Source organism: Callithrix jacchus, chromosome 6, assembly GCF_049354715.1.
Source record: "Callithrix jacchus isolate 240 chromosome 6, calJac240_pri, whole genome shotgun sequence".
In the NCBI taxonomy this organism is placed as follows: Eukaryota; Metazoa; Chordata; class Mammalia; order Primates; family Cebidae; genus Callithrix; species Callithrix jacchus.
This window is the reverse complement of record NC_133507.1, coordinates 116,889,630-116,913,228: the sequence shown is the minus strand read 5'-3', so window position 1 is coordinate 116,913,228 and position 23,599 is coordinate 116,889,630. Positions and strand designations below refer to the sequence as shown.

General features: G+C 38.7%; 1 protein-coding gene across 10 annotated transcripts in view; it reads left to right on the top strand.

Moving 5' to 3' along the window:
* The window catches only part of DNAH7 (dynein axonemal heavy chain 7), a 391,865-nt gene that overhangs the window by 92,607 nt on the left and 275,659 nt on the right, over positions 1-23,599 (top strand). For 9 of the 10 annotated variants that reach the window (XR_013519014.1, XM_035305175.3, XM_078328052.1 and 6 more), the window contains 3 exons: positions 7,261-7,533; positions 8,279-8,406; positions 11,373-11,451. Coding sequence is in view for 9 of the 10 variants with exons in the window: in XM_035305175.3 (XP_035161066.1) it covers positions 7,261-7,533; positions 8,279-8,406; positions 11,373-11,451 (480 nt within the window). In the remaining variant the exon portion in view is untranslated. Of the gene's footprint in view, positions 1-182; positions 277-7,260; positions 7,534-8,278; positions 8,407-11,372; positions 11,452-23,599 lie in introns of those variants that run through there. The other variant, XM_035305182.3, reaches the window with a different exon arrangement.

Below are 23,599 nucleotides of genomic sequence, written 5' to 3'. Positions count from 1 at the left end.
TTTATATATTCCTGTGGCAATCATCACCATCTAAATTTAATTGCTTACTTTGTAGCACATTTTACAAATTCACATTACATAAGCAGAGGGATAGAACCTCTACTGATTAGAGTATCGAAACCTGTGTGATCTAAGATTTGTCAGGCTCTGCAAGAAGCGTAACATATTGCTTCCACTCCCAGCTTGGAGCAAGTCAGTCCTGGGCCTGGCTGACATGAGTGACCCATTGGAAAGGAGAACCAGGTCAGATGATGTAACAGTCCCAAGGAGCAGCAGGTATGGATCCCTTAAGCCTTGGGCTTCCCAGGCCCTGTGAGTGGGGAAAAGACTCTCCTATGCTGCACTCAGGGATACCATATCTCAGGATGGGGTCAGGTAGAGAGGCCTCTACAAAAAGACATTCCCATTGTATGAGTGGCATTTTCTTAAGCTGGCAGGAACAAGGGACTCCCACTGTGTCAGGGGCTGGAATCATTCTGGCTAGACCCTGTTCCCCTTCCTCTATGAAGGAATGAGTTGGACCAAGGAAAGTCAGGACATGGAAAATGGAGCAAAAGAATGCCAGGGCATCTCCCTCTTTACTCTTCAGGAATGCTGTCCCAAGTTGGAAGGTTTTTGTCAGCTCCAAGTCCTACCAGTTATGTTGAAGAATAGCCTTCCCACTGGCAGGATGCAATGGCCAACTGCCACTGGGAATATGGTGTAGTATCTTCAATCCATTTTTTGGATGCTAAGGACTGTGGGAATGAGGGAGTGAGATAAAGAACAAACCTCAAAATGAACGGTTAAATTGAAATGCTGTATGCTGGACCCAGTGGCAGACACACAGTAGGCACTCGACTCATACATGTTTAACTGAAATTGGAAATATCCCTTAGGAAATAAAAACAAAACAACCACAAAAGCCACAACTAGTTTACTCCAGGTAGATTTCTGCAATTTGCAAAGTGTTGGTGGGATCAAGACAGATGACATAGTGCTTTAAACTCTGTGGGTTTGCATGGGTGTATGTTTGGGGAAAAAAACAATGGTGAAGACTATCTGCCTTTTTCTTCAGCCTCCATCTGTGGTCTCCTCCCCTCACACACACTGGACATGGTACAAAATATCGATGTGGTCCAAGATGAAGCATTGGGGTGGAGGAGAGAGAGGAAGTTTTGTGTTGTGTCTACTGGAAATGCACTGTGTTTCTCCCCCACCCTTGTTTGGGAAATCATTTGTGCCAAGCTTTTCCCCATTTCCCATGTCTGTCTCATCTGGTTAGCTGCCTCTACTTCCAGTTTGGTGTAATTATCTTTGCTAGCTGCACAAAGCTGATTTTTTTTTTTTGAAAGTCTGAGGACTGAGCTCACCTGGTTTAGGTTATTGTGTGTTTTGTTGAAACTTCTTATAAGGTAATGCCATATTTATTGTTTTAAAAACTAAAGGAATCCTAGTAAGTTTTAAAAGTTTCTTCATGCATAAGATTTTTCCAGGGGGGAGGATCCAAGATGGCCGATCGCTAACATCTCGGGATTGCAGTTCTCAGTTAAAGTGCAGAGAACTAGAGGACGTCACACTTTCAGACAAATTCAGGTCGCTCACGGAGCATAATATCCCCAGAGGAGGAGTCGAACGGGTCGCCAGCACAACTCTTGTGGCCAGCACGGCGGTTTCGCCGGCACCTCGGCGGCAGCTCTCGGAGCAGAGCAAACAGGGCTGGCTTCCCTTTGGACCGAGGTTTGGAGGACCCACACGGGCCCCCAGCATGTCTCCTGAGGCCAGCGCAGCAGCTGTGACAGCACCTCAGCGCGGCAGCTCTTGATGCAGAGTAAACGAGACTGGTTCCCCTTCTGACCAAGGTTTGGAGCCCCGGGAAGGCAAAGTTGCCTATTTTGGACACAAGAAGGAAGCCAGACAGGAGAATCCTGGGCAGAAAAGCACCATCAGTCTTAACGCCGCTGTTCTGGCCCTGGGAACTAACAACTTGGACGTCCACTCAAGAGACCTAATCTGAAAGTTGGTAATGTCAAAGATGACAGGAGGATAAATTTACAATGATGGGAAGAAACCAGCGTAAAAAGGCTGAGAATACTCAAAATCAGAACGCCTCTCCCTCTAAAGATGATCACAGTTCCACATCAACAATGGAACAAGGCTTGATGGAGAACAAGCACATCCCAATAACAGAATCACACTTCAGGGAATGGATAATAAGAAACTTCTGTGAGTTAAAAGAACATGTTGTAGCCCAACGTAAAGAAACTAGGAACTTTGAAAAAAGGTTTGATGAAATCCTATTGAGAATAGACAACTTAGAGAGGAATATAAGTGAATTAATGGAACTGAAAAATACAATACAGGAACTCCAAGAAGTATGCACAGGTTTAAACACTCATTGTTCAAGCAGAAGAAAGGATATCAGAAGTCAAAGTCCAACTTAATGAAATAAAACAAGAAGACAAGATTAGGGAACAAAGGATAAAAAGGAATGAGCAAAGTCTCCAAGAAATGTGGGACTATGTGAAAAGACCAAATTTATGTTTAATAGGTGCACCTGAATGCGACGAAGAGAATGAATCCAAGCCGGAAAATACCCTTCGGGATATTATTCGGGGAAATTTTCCTAAACTAGCAAAGCAGGTCAATATTCAACCCCAGGTAATACAGAGAACACCACAAAGATATTCCTCAAGAAGAGCAACTGCAACGCACATAATCATTAGATTCACCAGGGTTGAAACGAAGGAGAAAATACCAAGGGCAGCCAGAGAGAAAAGTCAGGTTACACACAAAGGCAAGCCTATCAGACTTACAGCAGATCTCTCAGCAGAAACTCTACAAGCCAGAAGAGAGTGGGGGCCAATATTCAACATCCTCAAAACACAGAACCTTCAGCCCAGAATTTCATATCCAGCCAAACTATGCTTCACAACTGAAGGAAAAATAAAATCTTTTGCGAACAAGCAAGTACTCAGAGATTTTATTACCACCAGGCCTGCTTTACAAGAGCTTATGAAAGAAGCATTACACACAGAAAGAAACAACCAGTATTAGCCTTTCTAAAAATATACCAAAAAGTAAAGAGCACCAACATAAAGAAGAATTTACATCAACGAATGGATAAAACAGCCAGTTAACATCAAAATGGCAGTAACCCTAAATTTAAATCTACTAAATCCCCCAATCAAAAGACACAGCCAAAACCCAATGGCATGTTACATACAGACCTGTTTCACATGCAAGGATACACAAAGACTCAAAGGGATGGAGAAAGATTTACCAACCAAATGGAGAGCAAAAATAAATAAATTAATAAATAAAAAGCAGGAGTTGCAATTCTCGTATCGGATAAAATAGATTTTAAAGCAACAAAGATATAGTGGTAAAAGGATCAATTCAACAACAAGAGCTAATGATCCTAACACCCAGATACATAGAGACTTAGATTCAATGAGACAGAAAATTAATAAGGATATCAAGGACTCAAACTTAGATCTGGAACAAGTAAACTTAATAAATATTTATAGAGCTCTCCACTTCAAATACACAAAATATACATTCTTGTCAATACCACATCACACCTACTCATAGGTTTAAATGAAACATTGATTGGCCATTATTAATACCCATTTTTTTTTTCAGAATAAAGCAATATTTCCATTCACCCTCCCTCCTTCTCCCTCTCCTTTACTCATTTTTTTCTTTCCTTCTCTCAAAAAAATAAAAAATAAAAATATAAAAATTAACTTGTAAACCTCTAGATCTAGGTCAGCAATGTCTCTCTCATTGCTTGATTTCCTTCCCTCCCTCCCTCCCCACTTCCTCCCTTCCTTCCTTCACCCCTTCCTTCCTTCACCCCTTCCTTCCTCCCTCCCTCCCTTCTTCCCTCCCTTCCTGCCTTCCTCCCTTCCTCCTTCCCTCCCTTCCTGCCTTCCTCCCTTCCTCAAAAAAAAAAATATTTTTTCCAGTTACTGGGCTTAACCTGGTATACATTAATTAGATGCCCATACTGTATTCTTTCATTAGTCATTTTCTTTTTGACTTAGTAACTGAGTACACAAAGTGAGTTAGTAAGTACTACAGTTTTGCTTTACTTTAAGTTCTAAGTATGCAGGTTTCCTGGTACCATTTGTTGCTGCTGTTAAAGCTCACATATTATATGACTGAAAGTTACAAGTCTGCAAATTATGACTGCATGAGCCTTAGAAAATAAAATGTATAAAGGGCAACACATTAGCATGGCAGTGTTAGGTGTGTGTTTATATGTACAGAGTTGTGCATAGCAATTGTCTTATTGAAGTTGATACATAGTTTGCTCACATTTTCATTATCTAGCAATTTTTTACAAAGGTAGAAACTAATTTGTAAACTGCCAGAATATTTTCTAGCTGGTTTGTAATTTTTTTCAACATGCTATTTTGGTTTTGTTGTTGTGGTGGTGGTTCTTATTTTCACTTTTGTTTATATGTAGATTTGTAAATAGAATTGCAGTATTTAAAGCTTAAGCTTTCAGGAAAATAAGAATTCACTGTGTGCATGACAACTCATGTGTATAAGAAGGAGGGATTTGAAGGAAGATTGCTTGCAGAGAAAGTTTTGGCAACTGTCAGCGTCTGGGGGTATTTTTCCTACAGAGTACATGATTTTGTAGACAGGAAATATCTCTGCAAAAATTGGGAGTAGGCAAACTACTAGTCAGTTTACTTTGTGTTGTATGCTAGTTTAAAAAATAAAATAATGTAATATAAAAGCAAAAAAAAAAAAGCTTTTATAATGAATTTTGTAAAGAGAGTTGTTACAGGGTGACCTGTTCCCTAGCTGTGAATATATATACTGTAAAGCTATAGTAACCCAAACCAATGGAATGACATAGATAACCTAGAAATAACATACTTCTACAATAACTGATCTTTTTTTGAGACAGGTCTTACTCTGTTGCCTAGGTTGGAGTGCAGTGGCATGATCATGGCTCACTGCAGTCTTGACTTCCTGGGGTAAGGTGATTCTGTCGCCTCAGTGCCCTCGGAGTAGCTGGGACTACAGATGTGCACTACCACTAATTTTTTGTATTTTTTGTAGAGATGGGGTTTTGCCATATTGTCCAGGCTGGTCTTGAACTCCTGGGCTCAAGTGATCTGCCTGACTTGGGGCTCCCAAAGTGCTGGGATTACAGGTGTGAGCCACCATGCCCAGCAAGTAACTGATTTTGACAAAGGTACCAAGAGCACACATTGGGAAAGGGTTAGTCTCCTCAATAAATGGTGCTGGAAAAAATTGGATATCCACATACAGAAAAATCAAACTAGACCCCTCTCTCTCACCACATATAAAAATCAATTCAAAGTGGATTAAAGACCTAAATGTAACACCCCAAAGTATGAAACTACCAGAGGAAAATATAGAGGAAATGCTTTATAACATTGATCTGGACAAGAATTTTTTTGGATAAGACCTCAAAAACACAGGCAGCAAAAATAAAAACAGACAAATGGGATTACATCAAACTAAAAAGCTCTGCACAAAGAAAGCAATGAATAAAGATATAACCCACAGAATGGGATAAAAAATTTGCAAACTGTATATCTGTGGTAGGCCATTCTTACATTGCTATGAAGAAATACCTGAGACTGGGTAATTTATAGGAAAAGAGGTTTAATTGGCTTATGCTACAAGCTGTGCAGGAAGCATACTGCTCACATCTGCTTCTGGGGAGGCCTCAGGGAGCTTACAATCATGTTGAAAAGTGAAGAGAACAGGCGTATCAGATAGCAGGAGCAGGAGCAAGAGCGAGTGGGGTGGGGAGTTACCATACTCTTTTAAATGACCAAGATCTCATGAGAACTTGTTTGCTATGGCAAGGGCAGCACCAAGCTATGAGGAATCCACTCCCATGACCCAGACATCTCCCACCAGGCCCCACCTCCAACACTGGGATTACAATTCAGCATGAGATTTGGTGGAGACATATATTCAGATTATGCCAACGTCTGACAAGAGGTTAATATTTAGAATATAAAAGGAACTCAAAAGCAAAACCACAGATAATCCTATTTATTGATGGAAAACCTGAAAAGACATTTCTCACGAGAAGATATACAAATAGATGTCCAACAGATATATTTTAAAATGTTCTCTGTCTCTAATTATCAGATAAATACAAATGGAAACCCCAATGAGATATCACCTCACTCTAGTTAGAATAGCTGTTATTGGAAAGACAAACGATGTAGAGAAAAGGGAACTCCTACACACTGTTGGTGGGAATGTAAATTAGTACATCCAATATAGAAAACAGTAAGGAGGTTCCTCAAAAAATTGCAGGTACCATTTGATCCAGCAAGCCCACTATTGGGTATATATGCTAAAGGAAAGGAAATCAGTATGTTAAAGAGGTATCTGCACTCCCATGTTTCTTACAGCACTATTCATGATAACCAAGATAAGGAATCAACTTAAGTGTTCATCAGTGGATGAATAGATAAAGTGTGACACACACACACTGTGGATTACAGTTCAGCTATAAAAAGAAAGTCCTGTCATTTGCAGTGATATGGATGAACCTGGAGGGAATTATGTTAAGTGAAATAAGCCAAACAGAAAAATACTGAATGATGTAACTTATATGTTGAATCTGAAAAAGTTGATTTCACAGAAATAAACAGAATAGTGGTTACGAGAGGCTAGGAAGGGTAGCAGGGAATGGGGAGAGATGGGTACAGGTTGATAATTGGGTACAAAGTTACAGTTAGATGGGAGGATTAAGTTCTGGTGTTGTAATGCTCATTAGGATGACTATAGTTAACAATAATGCATTATATATCTCAAAATAGGTCTTAGGATTTTGAATGTTTTTACTACAAAGAAATGTTTGAGGTGGTGGATTTACTAATTACCTTGATTTGACCAATACACAATGTATATATGTGTGAAGGCATCACATTGTATTCCATAAATGTGTATAATTATGTCAAAAAACTTAAAAATGTATATTTTGCTGTTTTTCTAAATCTTGTTTTGTATATATTTTCAAGTGACTGTTTTTTCATCCATACAGAAAAACAAAACACAACTAGGTAGCATTAAAGAAAACAAAAAATTATATGAAACTTAAATTTTAAAATACTACTGTGATTAGTCTGCATAAGTCTATAGCTTAGAGATTAAACAATTAAAACAACCTTGTGAATAAAAGGAAATATAAGGTTGGCATTTGTAAAAAGATAAATGATAGTTACTTTAAAGTATTCTAAATAATATTATTTTTACCCTTTTGTTTAGGAAAGTAAGTCTAAACCAACAATCTTGAAGCCCATAATTCTGAATGAAATTATAGATGCTCACAAAGAAAAGATCAAGGAAGTGATTATGAAAGAGAGTGTGGTACCTACTGAGCACCTCAGACTCTATGACAAGTATGACTTTCTAATTACCACAAAAGCTGAGCAAGATGTTGATAACTTCCTAACAGGAAATCATAACTATCAACAAATAATAGATGAAATTCGAAAATACCAAAAACTAATAGAGGAAATACAATACACATCCATTAAGGTAAATGACTCCAACTTTGCACAACTGTTATCTCTATCTGATAACTTTTCCCCAGTTCTATTAGGATGTATTTTTAGAACACAGCAAAAGAATTAGAACATTGCTATCAAGAGGAAAAATATTCATTGAGCTTCTGATGTGTCCCCAGCATTGTGGTAAGCCCTGGGTATAAGAAGCTGGGCAAAACATGCTTCTCATGCTCATGTAGCTGAGACTCTGCTACCCCAAATCTAACTTGTAAGTATTTTATGTAATTTGCCCCATCCCTGCAATTCCAAGAATCTTTTTGATTTTTGCCTTAGTGTTTATAAATCCTGTGGAAAATACGGTAATTATACCAAAATATGGTTCTGTTTAGTAGCATACTAAAATAACTTAAAATTTGCTTTTTTGTCTCTTTTTTAAATTTTCTACCATGAACATGAATTTTTTTTTTGTACAGAGCAACTGTAACGTTTGAAACCTACATTATTTGTTTAGCAATTCATTAATTAAGTTTACCAAAATTGTTATTGCTATTATTGTCCTGAAATAGAATTAGCTTCCAAGATAATAAACTTTTCAAGGATATTTACCCAGCAGATAGTTGTAGAATACAAATGATTATTCAGAAAACCCACTCTGAATTACATATTTTTTTAATCTCAGTCTTGTTACATCACATGCAAAAATTAAAAATGAGAATGGCAAGATTGAGAAAATCTGTTTTATTTCATATGTTGATTAAACTTTTAATCTTTTGCAGACTGTTCGTTTAGGAATGTTTGAAATGCACTGTGAAGAATTAATCAGAGCTTTGGTGAAGAGAGCAGATGTTATTTGTGGGAAACTTATAGCTAAAATGTTCAGAGATCATCAGGAAATGAATACAAGGTATTTATGTGATACTGATTTTTTTTATTTTTTGGGAGGGATGTTGAATAGAATCAGCTGTCACTCAACTAAAGTAATGTATTAGAGCAATGTCATAAATGATTAAAAAGAAATGATTATGCTAAACTTATTTCTACTTGGCCTTAAGTGTCATTTTGTGATGTGATGTGATGATTATTTTTTTCACTGCAAATGTACCTCCCAATTGTCTGAGTTAAGGTGGTATTAAAATGTGTTTGCATTTGTTTTTTTTTTTTCAATTTCATTTTAGGTTTTGGGATACATCTGAAGAACATGTAAGATTGTTGCATAGGTACACACATGGCAGTGTGCTTTACTGCCTTCCTCCCCATCACCTGTATCTGGCATTTCTCCCCATGGTATCCCTGTATTGGTTTTGCACAAGTCAAGTGAATATTATCTAACTTCAGATTTTTACATTTGTGTAATCAATATGCAAAGTGGGTTTCAAAGTGGATTTAGATAGTTGTCATGGGTCCTAAGGGACCATCACATTTGAAACTTCATCTTCCCGTAATTACTCCTGAGGGCCATGGTAACTTTTTGTTTTATTTGGAAATTCATTTGTTGACTAACCTAGAGATTTTTAGGAAAACTGACCCATGTGAAGTATACTCACAGAATTCTAGTATATAAAGCAGAATACCTGTTTCTTTAAGACAAGAAGTAGAAAAGTGTAACTAGTCTTCCAACAGCTGGTGGTAATGTTGCTCTGGGAACCTCTCGACTGGCATCAGTTATGTGGGTGAAAAACCCTATATAATCCGGATATATTTTATGATTATTGTATATTAGAAAAAAAATAGATCATTAAAAATATTTCAAGCTGCCTAGAAGCCTGACAGAAGTTTTATTTACCTACCATCTGTTAGGCAGGAGATTAGTCACTTAGGCTGTAAGGCTCTAGACATGAATAAAACTAATGAAGGAAGTTACAATGTAGGTGGAGAAATAGACACACAAACCAGTAAATTACAATACCATGCAGTAAGTACTGTAATGAGCCACAAGGTAGAACAGAGAAGGACAGGATTAATTTCTTCCCAAGGTGGAGCTTAGGGGAGAGGGGAGAATCAGGGAAGGCTGCAAACAGGAAGGGAAGTGTGGATTTTATTTTGAAGGATGAGTGGGAGTTTATCAGGTATACAGTGTGGGTGAAGGAATTCCAGGAAGAGAAGATACTGTGTATAGGGCAGTGAGGTGTGAAAATTGAAGGGTGTATTCCAAGAACTAGGAGTGGTTTGCATTGCTTTCACAGACAGCGTGAGGGAAGAGAGGTGAAAGGAAAGGCTGGGGATGAAGGCACCATGTGAAAGCATACTAGGACTTGAATCTAGGAACAGATCATGTTTTCAGCATAAAGCACCTTTTCCTCTAAAAGAACTGGAAGAATAGTGAAAGTGTCTTCTCGTTATTGCTGTTCACACTGGGTGAAATAGTTATTTTAATTTCGTGGCTACTTCCCCTGCCTCTTAATGCTCCCTGAGCTGGTGCCAGTTCTACTTTTTCTCATTTTCTTCTAAAATGAGTCCTGCGTCTCACCAGACTCTCTAGGATGGACAGAGGGCTTATCAGGACTATTAAAGGAGCCATTAGATATGAATGCCTTCCACTGCTTGCTCCTGCATGGTTTGACACACTACTCGGTTTTTCTCTCTGCCTAGGAGCTCGGCCCTATTGCTTTCTTTTTTTTTTTTTTTTTTTAATTTTTTATTGGATTTTTAGGTTTTGGGGTACATGAGCAGAGCATGCAAGACAGTTGCGTAGGTACACACATGGCAGTGTGCTTTGCTTTCCTTTTCCCCTTCACCCACATTTGGCATTTCTCCCCAGGCTATCCCTCCCCACCTCCCCCTCCCACTGGCCCTCCCCTTTTCCCCCCAATAGACCCCAGTGTTTAGTACTCCCCTTTCTGTGTCCATGTGTTCTCATTTTTCATCACCCGCCTATGAGTGAGAATATGCGGTGTTTCAATTTCTGTTCTTGTGTCAGTTTGCTGAGGATGATGTTCTCCAGATTCATCCATGTCCCTACAAACGACACAAACTCATCATTTCTGATTGCTGCATAATATTCCATGGTGTATATGTGCCACATTTTTCCAATCCAGTCTATTATCAATGGGCATTTTGGTTGATTCCAGGTCTTTGCTATTGTAAACAGTGCTGCAATGAACATTCGTGTAGATGTGTCCTTATAGTAGAACGATCTATAGTCTTTTGGATATGACCCCTATTGCTTTCAATGCCTCTGAGCCCGGCATCTTCAGTCATACCTTCTGTAGTCCTTATTTTGAACCTCTCATTCCCTGTTGATTTTCCCTCTTTCATCTCCCAACCCCAGACTTTAACCCATTATCCCCATACTGTTACTTTCTCCTTCATCTTTCAGCCAATCTAATTGGAGAATTGTTCTATTAGTTTCATTTTCTTGCTGCTTTTTTTTTTCCTGTATGCCAATATAAGTTCATTATTTATATTGGCAACAACCAAAATAAGTAGGAAATAATTGCATATTGCTGGAAGTTTCTGAGCACACAGGCCTATTTTAAACAATCCCTCCGAGTATAGTTAATCACTCCTTTCCTTTGTACTACTTTCTTCCTACCATCTCAACTAAATCTCTATTAGAAACCTTAAAACTCAGATTGGAAATGATTATTCACAGTCCTGTCTCCCTTACTGAATTGTGAGTAGCCTGAGGGCCATTATGATATCTGACTCATTTATGTATTACTGTCACTTAATATTATAGTTGAAAATGTAATAGATTATTAAATGTGCACTGAATAAGTAAATGTATGTAAATTTGCTTTTAATTATTAGATATCACAGGCAAGTTATAATTTTTTTCATGCAATGCAATATTTAAACAGTTTACAGTAATATATTTTAGAATTACGTTTACTTGTAAATATGTAAGATTGGTTTTCTTTGGTGTTTCAGATTATGCGATGAATTTGAGAGGATAGCTGAAAAAGCTCTTAGCACTCCTCTAAATACAGCAGAACTGATGGAAATGAAGGTATTGTTTATAGCTTCTTCATAATTTTGTATGTATCAGTTAATTATTGACACAAGAATGCAGAGTAACAAATCACCCCAAATGTAAAGACAGATTAAAAATAATAATGCCTTTCAATTACTGGGCATGGTGATGTGCCCTTGTAGTCCCAGCTACTCGGGAAGCTGAGGCAGGAGAATCGCTTGAACCCAGGAGGTGGAAGTTGCAGTGAGCTGAGATGGGGCCACTGCACTCTAGCCTGGCAACAGAGAAACTCCATTTCAAAATAATAATAATAATAATAATAGTAATAACAACAACAACTTTCAAAATACTTAGCTCATAAGTTTGCAGTTTGGTAATTTAGGCTAGATGCTCCTGGTTGGTTCTTCTGGTCTCCCTGGGGTCACTCTGTTGGGTCACTCACTCGGTTGGGTTGACTAGGTTGATTTGGCTCCACTTGTCCCTCAAGCTCCAGCAGGCTCATCTGGGTATGTTCTCATGTTATGCAGGCAAGCTCAGTTGTACAAGTGCTTTTCAAGACTCTGTTTCTGTCACATTAGCTAGCATCTCATTGACCAAAGCAAGTCTGATTGAGAGGACACTACAGGGCATGGATATTGGAGAGATGAATTATTGGAACAATTAGTGCAATCAGGAAAAAATCAGGAATCTTTTTAGACACTCAATAATTATTACCATGCTAACAGGAACAAACCAGGTCTGTCTTGGGTAGCCTGAGCTGTGTAGTCACTCCTCATTTATTTTATCAACAAATATTTAAGCCTTAAGTGACAGTTAATTTTTTCAAAAGCTATATTTTGTATACTTTGGCTTAATACACATAATACACCTGTGGAAGCCATCTAAATAAAAAATTGAGACACATCTGGAAAAAAAAGCTGTATTTTGTTTATATTAAGCTTTTCTGTGGTAGTTTGTTCAAATATATTTTGGGCATAGAATTTATGGCTCTGAAGGTATTAGGTAAGGCTCACTTTCATCATTTCTCACGTTACTTCTGTGTTTGCAGTTGGTATAGTTTGCATGCTTGCATGATCCCCAGTGTTGGAGGTAGGGCCTAATGGGAGTTTTTCGGTGGATCCCTCATGAATGGCTTGGTGCCTTCCTGACGGTAAAGAGTGACTTCTTGCTTGTCTAGTTTTCCTGAGATCTGATTATTAAAAAAGAGCCTGCCACCCCCTCCTTTCTTTTCTTTTCCCTCTCTTGCCATATGTCACATTACCCCTTGCATTTTGCCATGAGTAAAAGCCTCCTGAGGCCCTGAGCAGAAGTAGATGCTGGCACCATGCTTCTTGTACAGCCAGGAGAACTGTCAGCCAAAAAGGTGGGGGAGCTGGGGAGGGATAGCATGGGGAGAAATGCAAGATGTGGGTGAAGGTGAGGATGGCAGCAAATCACACTGCCACGTGTGTACCTATGCAACTATCTTGCATGTTCTGCACATGTACCCCCAAACCTAAAATGCAATAAAAAATAAATAAATAAAGCCAGTACCCAAATGGAAAAAAAAAAAAGCTTCTTTTTTCTTTATAAATTTACCCAGCCTCAGGTAGTCCTTCATAGTAACACAAAGTAAGTTAATACAGAAATCTACCTAATGGCACATAAAATAGTGTTAAACAACTAGCCAACTGCCGTTTCGTTTTGTATGCTTTTCATTCTTATAATATTAATTTTTTGTGGTATTTTTTTCATTTTCTAGTATTCCAAAAATCCTTCCAAATTTGGTTTTATTTTTAATTTTCATGGGTACATAGTAGGTACATTTATTTATGGGGAATATGAGCTATTTTGATGTAGGCTTACAATGCGTAATAATCACATCAGGGTAAATGATGTATCCAGCACCTTGAGCATTTATCCTTTGTGTTTCAAACAATCCAATTATATACTTTTGGCAATTTCAAAATGTACAATTAAATTATTGACTGCAGTTATCCTGTTATGCTGTAAAATACTAGATCTTTTTCATTCTTTTGAAATATTAATCTATTTTTGTACCCATTAACCATGACCACATCCTCCACATCCACCCACTACCCTTAAAGCCTCTGGTAACCATCCTTTTACTCTCTACTTTCATGAGTTCAATTGTTCTAAATTTTAGCTATCACCAGTAAGTGAGAACATGAAAAATTTGTCTTTCTGTGCCTGGCTTATTTTGCATAATGACCTTCAGTTCCATCCATGTTGTTGCTAATAACAGAATCTCATTCTTTTTCATAACTGCATTGTGTACCACATTTCCCTTTTCTATTCATCTGTTGATGGACACTTACATTGCTTCCAAATCTTGGGGATTGTGAATAGTGCTGCAATGAGCTTGGAGTGCAGCTATCTGTTCAATACACTGATTTCCCTTCTTTTGGATATATACCAGCAGTGGGATTGCTGGATCATACGGTAGCTCTAGTTTTTGTTTTTCAAGAAACCTCCAAGCTGTTCTCCATAGTGGTTGTACTAATTTACATTCCCACCACAAGCATAAGACCTTTCCCTTTTCTCTGCATTCTCAGCAGCCTTTGTTATTGCCCGTCTTTTGGAAAAAAAGCCATTTTAACTGGAGTGAAATGTTATATCATTGTATTTTTGATTTGCATTTCTCTGATGATCGGCAATGTTGAGCACCTTTGCATATGCCTGTTTGCCATTTGTATGTCTTCTTTTGAGAAATATTTATTGAGATAATTTGTCCACTTTTTCATCAGATTGAGATTTTTCTAAAGAGTTTTTTGAGTTCCTTATGTATTCTAGTTATTAATCCCTCATCAGATGGGTAGTTTGCTAATATTTTCTCCCATGCTCTGGGTTGTCTCTTCATGTCATTTTCATGCAGAAGCTTTTTAAGTGGATGTGATTTCCTTTGCTGTGTGGAAGCTTTTTAGCTGGATGTGATCCCATTTGTCTACTTTTCTTGGTTTGCTTGTGCTTGTGGAGTATTATAAGAAATCTTTGCCAAGTCCAAGTTCCTGGAGAGTTGCTCCAATATTTCCTTGTAGCAGTTTCATAGATAGAGGTCTTAGATTTAAGTCGTTCATCCATTTTGATTTGATTTTTGTAGATATTGACAGTCAGAGGTCTAGTTTCATTCTTCTGCATATGAATATCCAGTTTTCCCAGTACCATATATTGAGGAGACTGTCATTATCCAGTTGTATGTTCTTGGCATTTTTCTTGAAAATGAGTTAACTGTATATTTATGAATTTGTTTCTGTGTTCTCCATTCTGTTACAGTAGTCTGTGTGTCTCTTTTTCCTTGAATACCACGCTGTTTTGGTTACTATAGCTCTGTAGTATAATTGGAAATAAGGTAATGTGATTCCTCCAGTTTTTTTCTTTTTGCTCAGCTTTGGCTATTCTGAGTCTTTTGTGGTTTCATATAGATTTTTAAGATTTTATTTTCTATTTCTATGAGAAAAGTCATTGGCATTTTGATAAGAATTGCATTGAATGTGTATATTGCTTTAGGTAGTACAAACATTTTAACAATATTGGATTTTTCTAATTTATGAACATGGAATATCTTTTCTTTTTGGTGTCATCTTCATTGTGTTATAATTTTGATGGTAGAGATCTTTCACTTCTTTGGTTAATCCTAGGTATTTAATTTTATTTGTGGCTATTGTAAATGGGATTACTTTCTTGATTTATTTTTCAGATTGTCCGCCTTTGGCACATATAAGTACTACTGATTTCAGTATGTTAATTTTACATCCTGCAACTTTATCAAATTTATCAGTTCTAATAAATTTTTGGTGGAGTCTTTAGGATTTTTCAAATATAACATTATCTTCTAACAAGAATAATTTGATTTTATTTCTTGTCTTATCTGATAGCTCTAGCTTGGACTTCTAGTACTATGTTGAATAACAGTGGTGAAAATGGGCATCCTTGTTTTCCAGATTTTGACTTATTATTTAGATGATTTTATTTCTTGTCTTATCTGATAGCTCTAGCTTGGACTTCTAGTACTATGTTGAATAACAGTGGTGAAAATGGACATCCTTGTTTTCCAGATTTTAGAGGAAAGGCTTTCAGTTTTTCCCCATTCAGTATGATACTAACTGTGAGTCTGTCCTATGGCTTTTATTATGTTGAGGTGTGGTCCTCCTATACAGTTTTGGAGGTTTTTTTTTTTTTTTAATCAGGAAACAATGTTGAATTTTATTAATTTTTCAGCATCAATCAAAATGGTCATATGAATTTTGTCATTTATTCTGTTGATATGATGTATCACATTGATTTCCATATGTTGGATCATCCTTGCATCCCTGGGATAAATTCCACATGGTCCTGGTAAATGACCTTTTTAAATGTGTTGTTGAATTCAGTTGGCTAGTATTTTGTTTTGTTTTTGTCTTTGTCTTTAAAATATATATATATATTTTATTGCACTTTGGCTTCTGGGGTACATGTGAAGAACATGCAGGATTGTTGCATAGATACATACATAGCAATGTGGTTTGCTGCCTCCATCCACATCACCTATATCTGGCATTTCTCCTCATGTTCTCCCTCCCCAACTCCCTGCCCACCACTGTCCCTCCCCTAGTCCCCCACAACAGACCTCAATGTGTGATGCTCCCCTCCCTGTGTCCATGTGTTCTCATTGTTCAAAATGCGCCTATGAGTGCGAACATGCCGTGTTTGGTTTTCTGTTCTTGTGTCATTTTGCTGAGAATGATGGTTTCCAAGTTCATCCATGTTTCTACAAATGACATGAACTCATGGTTTTTTTTTTTGTTGTTTTTGTTTTTTCTAATTGCATTTTAGGTTTTGGGGTACATGTGCAGAACATGCAAGACAGTTGCATAGGTACACACATGGCAGTGTGTTTTGCTTCCTTTCTTCCCTTCACCCACATTTGGCATTTCTCCCCAGGCTATCCCTCCCCACCTACCCCTCCCACTGGCCCTCCCCCTTTCCCCCAATAGACCCCAGTGTTTAGTACTCCCCTCTCTGTGTCCCTGTGTTCTCATTTTTAATCACCCGCCTATGAGTGAGAATATGCGGTGTTTCATTTTCTGTTCTTGTGTCAGTTTGCTGAGAATGATGTTCTCCAGATTCATCCATGTCCCTACAAACGACACAAACTCATCATTTCTGACTGCTGAATAATATTCCATGGTGTATATGTGCCACATTTCTCAATCCAGTCTATCATCAATGGGCATTTGGGTTGATTCCAGGTCTTTGCTATTGTAAACAGTGCTGCAATGAACATTCGTGTGCATGTGTCCTTATAGTAGAACGATTTATAGTCCTTTGGATATATACTCAGTAATGGGATTGCTGGGTCAAATGGAATTTCTATTTCTAAGTCCTTGAGGAATCACCACACTGTCTTCCACAATGGTTGAACTAATTTACACTCCCACCAACAGTGTAAAAGTGTTCCATTTTCTCCACATCCTCTCCAGCATCTGTTGTCTCCAGATTTTTTAATGATTGCCATTCTAACTGGCGTGAGATGGTATCTCAATGTGGTTTTGATTTGCATCTCTCTGATGACCAGTGACGATGAGCATTTTTTCATATGATTGTTGGCCTCATATATGTCTTCTTTCGTAAAGTATCTGTTCATATCCTTTGCCCAATTTTGAATGGGCTTGTTAGTTTTTTTCCTGTAAATCTGTTTGAGTTCTTTGTAAATTCTGGATATTAGCCCTTTGTCAGATGGGTAAACTGAAAAAATTATTTCCCATTCTGTTGGTTGCCGATTCACTGTAGTGACTGTTTCTTTTGTCGTGCAGAAGCTGTGGAGTTTCATTAGGTCCCATTTGTCTATTTTGGCTTTTGTTGCCAATGCTTTTGGTGTTTTGTTCATGAAGTCCTTGCCTACTCCTCTGTCCTGGATGGTTTTGCCTAGATTTTCTTCTAGGGTTTTTATGGTGCCAGGTCTTATGTTTAAGTCTTTATTTATTTATTTTTAATGCTAATAAACTCTATTTTATTTATTTATTTATTTATTTTTTAAATTTTTTATTGCATTTTAGGTTTTGGGGTACGTGAGCAGAACATGCAAGACAGTTGCGTAGGTACACACATGGCAGTGTGTTTTGCTTCCTTTCTCCCCTTCATCCACATTTGGCATTTCTCCCCAGGCTATCCCTCCCCACTTACTCCTCCCACTGGCCCTCCCCTTTTCCCCCCAATAGACCCCAGTGTTTAGTACTCCCCTCCCTGTGTCCATGTGTTCTCATTTTTCATCACCCGCCTATGAGTGAGAATATGCGGTGTTTCATTTTATGTTCTTGTGTCAGTTTGCTGAGGATGGTGTTCTCCAGATTCATCCATGTTCCTACAAATGACACAAACTCATCATTTCTGATTGCTGCATAATATTCCATGGTGTATATGTGCCACATTTTTCCAATCCAGTCTGTCATCAATGGGCATTTGGGTTGATTCCAGGTCTTTGCTATTGTAAACAGTGCTGCAATGAACATTCGTGTACATGTGTTCTTATAGAAGAACGATTTATAGTCCTCTGGGTATATACCCAGTAATGGGATTGCTGGGTCAAATGGAATTTCTATTTCTAAGGCCTTGAGGAATCGCCACACTGTCTTCCACAATGGTTGAACTAATTTACACTCCCACCAACAGTGTAAAAGTGTACCTTTTTCTCCACATCCTCTCCAGCATCTGTTGTCTCCAGATTGTTTAATGATCGCCATTCTGACTGGCATGAGATGGTATCTCAATGTGGTTTTGATTTGCATCTCTCTGATGACCAGTGACGATGAGCATTTTTTCATATGATTGTTGGCCTCATATATGTCTTCTTTCGTAAAGTGTCTGTTCATATCCTTTGCCCAATTTTGAATGGGCTTGTTTGTTTTTTTCCTGTAAATCTGTTTGAGTTCTTTGTAAATTCTGGATATCAGCCCTTTGTCAGATGGGTAAACTGCAAAAATTTTTTCCCATTCTGTTGGTTGCCGATTCACTCTAGTGTCTGTTTCTTTTGCTGTGCAGAAGCTGTGGAGTTTCGTTAGGTCCCATTTGTCTATTTTGGCTTTTGTTGCCAATGCTTTTGGTGTTTTGTTCATGAAGTCCTTGCCTACTCCTATGTCCTGGATGGTTTTGCCTAGATATCCTTCTAGGGTTTTTAATGTGCCAGGTTTTATGTTTAAGTCTTTAATCCATCTGGAGTTAATTTCAGTGTAAGGTGTCAGGAAGGAGTCCAGTTTCTGCTTTCTGCACATGGCTAGCCAGTTTTCCCAACACCATTTGTTAAACAGGGAATCCTTTCCCCATTGCTTGTTTTTGTCAGGTTTATCAAAGATTGTATAGTTGTAGATATGTTGTGTTGCCTCTGGTGCCTCTGTTTTGTTCCATTGATCTATATCTCTGTTTTGGTACCAGTACCATGCTGTTTTGATTACTGTAGCCTTGTAGTATAGTTTGAAATTCGGTAGTGTGATGCCCCCCGCTGTGTTCTTCTTGCTTAGAATTGACTTGGCTATGCGGGCTCTCTTTTGGTTCCATATGAAGTTCATGGTGGTTTTTTCCAGTTCTGTGAAGAAAGTAAATGGTAGCTTGATGGGGATAGTGTTGATTCTGTAAATTACTTTGGGCAGTATAGCCATTTTCACGATATTAATTCTTCCTAACCATGAACATGGAATGTTTCTCCATCTGTTTGTGTCCTCTCTGATTTCGTTGAGCAGTGGTTTGTAGTTTTTTTTGAAGAGGTCCCTTACGTTCCTTGTGAGTTGTATTCCAAGGTATTTTATTCTTTTTGTAGCAATTGTGAATGGCACTTCATTCTTGATTTGGCTTTCTTTAAGTATGTTATTGGTGTAAAGGAATGCTTGTGAGTTTTGCACATTGATTTTATATCCTGAGACTTTGCTGAAGTTCCTTATCAGTTTCAGGGGTTTTTGGGCTGAGGTGATGGGGACTTCTAGGTATACTATCATGTCGTCTGCAAATAGAGACAATTTGGCTTCCACCTTTCCTATTTGAATACCCTTTATTTCTTTTTCTTGCCTGATTGCTATGGCTAGAACTTCCAGTACTATATTGAATAGGAGTGGTGACAGAGGGCATCCTTGTCTGGTGCCAGATTTCAAAGGGAATCCTTCCAGTTTTTTCCCATTCAGTATGATATTGCCTGTTGGTTTGTCATAAATAGCTTTTAATACTTTGAGATACGTTCCATCGATACCGAGTTTATTGAGGAATTTCAGCATAAAGGGCTGTTGAATTTTGTCAAATGCCTTCTCTGCATCAATTGAGATAATCATGTGGTTTTTGTTTTTGGTTCTGTTTATGTGGTGAATTACGTTTATAGACTTGCATATGTTGAACCAGCCTTGCATCCCTGGGATGAATCCTACTTGATCATGATGAATAAGTTTTTTGATTTGCCATTGCAATCGGCTTGCCAATATTTTATTGAAGATTTTTGCATCTATGTTCATCATGGATATTGGCCTCAAGTTTTCTTTTCTTGTTGGGTCTCTGCCGGGTTTTGGTATCAGGATGATATTGGTCTCATAAAATGATTTTGGAAGGATTCCCTCTTTTTGGATTATTTGGAATAGTTTCAGAAGGAATGGTACCAGCTCCTCTTTGTGTGTCTGGTAGAATTCGGCTGTGAACCCATCTGGACCTGGGCTTTTTGTGTGTGGTAGGCTCTTAATTGCTGCCTCGACTTCTGCCCTTGTTATTGGTCTATTCATAGTTTCAGCTTCCTCCTGGTTTAGGCTTGGGAGGACACAGGAGTCCAGGAATTTATCCATTTCTTCCAGGTTTACTAGTTTATGTGCATAGAGTTGTTTGTAATATTCTCTGATGATGGTTTGAATTTCTGTGGGATCTGTGGTGATTTTCCCTTTATCATTTTTTTATTGCATCTATTTGATTGTTCTCTCTTTTCTTTTTAATCAATCTGGCTAGTGGTCTATTTTGTTGATCTTTTCAAAAAACCAGCTTTTGGATTTATTGATTTTTTGAAGGTTTTTTTGTATCTCTATCTCCTTCAGTTCAGCTCTGATCTTAGTTATTTCTTGTCTTCTGCTGGGTTTTGAGTTTTTTGATCTTGCTCCTCTAGCTCTTTCAATTTTGATGATAGGGTGTCAATTTTGGATCTCTCCATTCTTCTCATATGGGCACTTATTGCTATATACTTTTTTCTAGAGACTGCTTTAAATGTGTCCCAGAGATTCTGGCATGTTGTGTCTTCGTTCTCATTGGTTTTGAAGAACTTCTTTATTTCTGCCTTTATTTCGTTGTTTATCCAGTCAACATTCAAGAGCCAGTTGTTCAGTTTTTATGAAGCTGTGTAGTTCTGGGTTGATTTCTGAATTCTGAGTTCTAACTTGATTGCACTATGGTCTGAGAGGCTGTTTGTTATGATTTCAGTTGTTTTGCATTTGTTGAGCAGTGCTTTACTTCCAATTATGTGGTCAATTTTAGAGTAGGTGTGATGTGGTGCTGAGAAGAATGTATATTCTGTGGATTTGGGGTGGAGAGTTCTGTAAATGTCTATCAGGTTTGCTTGCTCCAGGTCTGAGTTCAAGCCCTGGATATCCTTGTTGATTTTCTGTCTGGTTGATCTGTCTAATATTGACAGTGGACTTCACTGTTGACTGCTGAGGTTCGCTCCAGGCCCTGCTTGTCTGGGGTGCACCTATAGCAGCTGCGGAACAGTGAGGGATGCTACCAGTTTCTTTTTCTGCTATCTTTGTCCCAGAATGATGCCTGCCAAATGTCAGTCTTTTGGATATAGAGGGTCAGGGAGCTGCTTGAGGAGACATTCTGTACTTTATAGGAGCTCAATTGCTCAGCTGTGAGCTCTGTTGTTCATTCAGGGCTGTTAGGCTGCTATGTTTAATTCTGCTGCAACAGAACTCATAAAAAAACCCTTTTTTTCTCAGATGCTCTGTCTGGGGATGTTAGGGCTTTATTTTTGAGTGTCCTGCCCAGCTAGGAGGCAGTCTAGTCACTATTTGCCTGCCGAGGCTCCGCCCTGCTGATGTGATGTTCACCCTATTGCTGCAGTCTCTGCCCTTCTGCTGCGGTCTCCGCCCTGCTGCCACCGGTTCGCCCTGCCGTGGAGTCTCTGTGTTGTACTGGGTTGCCTCGGCAATGGCAGGCTGAGTCAGCAATGGGCATGTACCTCAGTAGGGGCTGATTGCCTCGGTAATGGCGGATGCCCCTCCCCCACGGAGCTGCGCTTTCAGGCAGCCTCTCCACCAGGAGCGTTTGGAATTGCTGTTTTGTTTGTCACACTGTGCTACCCCAAACGCTGTGTCCCTGGGATTTCCTGGGCTGGCTCACTGTCCAAGTCTCGTTCAGTCTCAAGTTCAGCCCTCTCAGTTCTCAGTCTGCCAGTTCAACAGGGCACCCGTAACAGTGCTCTTTTGTATGGAGCGCTGTGGAGCGCCTCCGCTCCGGCGTGAGCTGCAGCTGCACTGGCTGCCGGCTACACCAGCCAAAACCTCTGCCTGGCGTCCCGCGTCTCTTTTATACTTGGGAATTTCCCCGTTCTGTGGGCAACAAAGATCCGTCTGGAAATGCGGCCCTGACTCACCCTCTTCACATATCCATCGAGAGCTTCAATCCTGGGTTGTTCTCACAGCACCATCTTGAGTTCTCCAGCGAACTCATCATTTTTTATGGCTGCATAGTATTCCATGGTGTATATGTGCCACATTTTCCTTGTCCAGTCTATCATCCATGGGCATATGCATTGGATCCAAGTCTTTGCTATGTTAACAGTGCTGCAGTAAACATACATGTGCATGTGTCTTTATAATAGAATGATTTATAATCCTCCAGATATATACCCAGTAATGGAATGCTAGGTCAAATGGAATTTCTATTTCTAGGTCCTTGAGGAATTGCTACACTTGTTTTCCACATGGTTGAACTTGTTTACATTCCCACCAACAGTGTAAAAGTGTTTCTGTTTCTCCACATCTTCTCCAGCATCTCTTGTCTCTGGATTTTTAATGATCGCCACTCTAACTGGCATGAGATGGTATCTCAGTGTAGTTTTGATTTGCATTTCTCTAATGAGCAGTGATGATAAGTATTTTTTCATATGTTTATTGGCCTCATATATATCTTCTTTTGAAAAGTGTCTGTTCATATCCTTTGCCCACTTATGAATGGGTTTGTTTTTTTCTTGTAAATCTGTTTTAGTTCTTTGTAAATTTTGTATATAAGTCCTTTGTCAGATGGGTAGATTGCAAAAATTTTTCCCATTCTGTTGGTTGCCAGTTCACTCTAATGATTGTTTCTGTTGCTGTGCAGAAGTTCTTTAGTTTAATTACATCCCATTTGTCTATTTTGGCTTTCGTTGCCAATACTTTTGGTGTTTTAGTCATGAAGTTCTTGCCTTCATGCCTATGTTCAGAATGGTTTTGCCTAGGTTTTCTTCTAGGGTTTTTATGGTGTTTGGTCTTATGTTTAAGTCTTTAATACATTTTGAGTTAATTTTAGTGTAAGGTGTCAGGAAGGGGTCCAGTTTCAGCTGTCTGCACATGACTAGCCAGTTTTCCCAACACCATTTGTTAAACAGGCAATCCTTTCCCCATTGCTTGTTTTTGTCAGGTTTGTCAAAGAAGAGATGGTTGTAGATGTGTGGCATTGCCTCTGAGGCCTCTGTTCTGTTCCATTGGTCTGTATCTCTGTTTTGGTACCAGTACCATGCTGCCTTGATTACTGTAGCCTTCTAGTGTAGTTTGAAGTCAGGTAGTGTGATGCCTCTAGCTTAGTTCTTATTGCTTAGAATGGACCTGGCTATGTGGGCTCTCTTTTGGTTCCATATGAAGTTTAAGATGTTTTCTCTAGTTCTCTAAAGTGGGTCATAGGTAGCTCGATGGGATAGCCTTGAATCTATAAATCACTGTCGGCAGTATGGCCTTTTTCACAATACTGATCCTGCCTAACCAAGAGCATGGAAGGCTTTTCCATCTGTTTGTGTCCTCTCCTATTTCCTTGAGCAGTGGTTTTAGTCTTCCTTGAAGAGGTCCTTTACATCCTTTGTTGGGTGTATTCCTGCATATTTTATTCTCTTTGCAGCAATTGTGAATAGCAGTTCATTCTTGATTTGGCTATTAGTCTATTATTAGTGTATAGGAATGCTTGTGATTTCTGCACATTGATCTTCTATACTGAGACTTTGCTG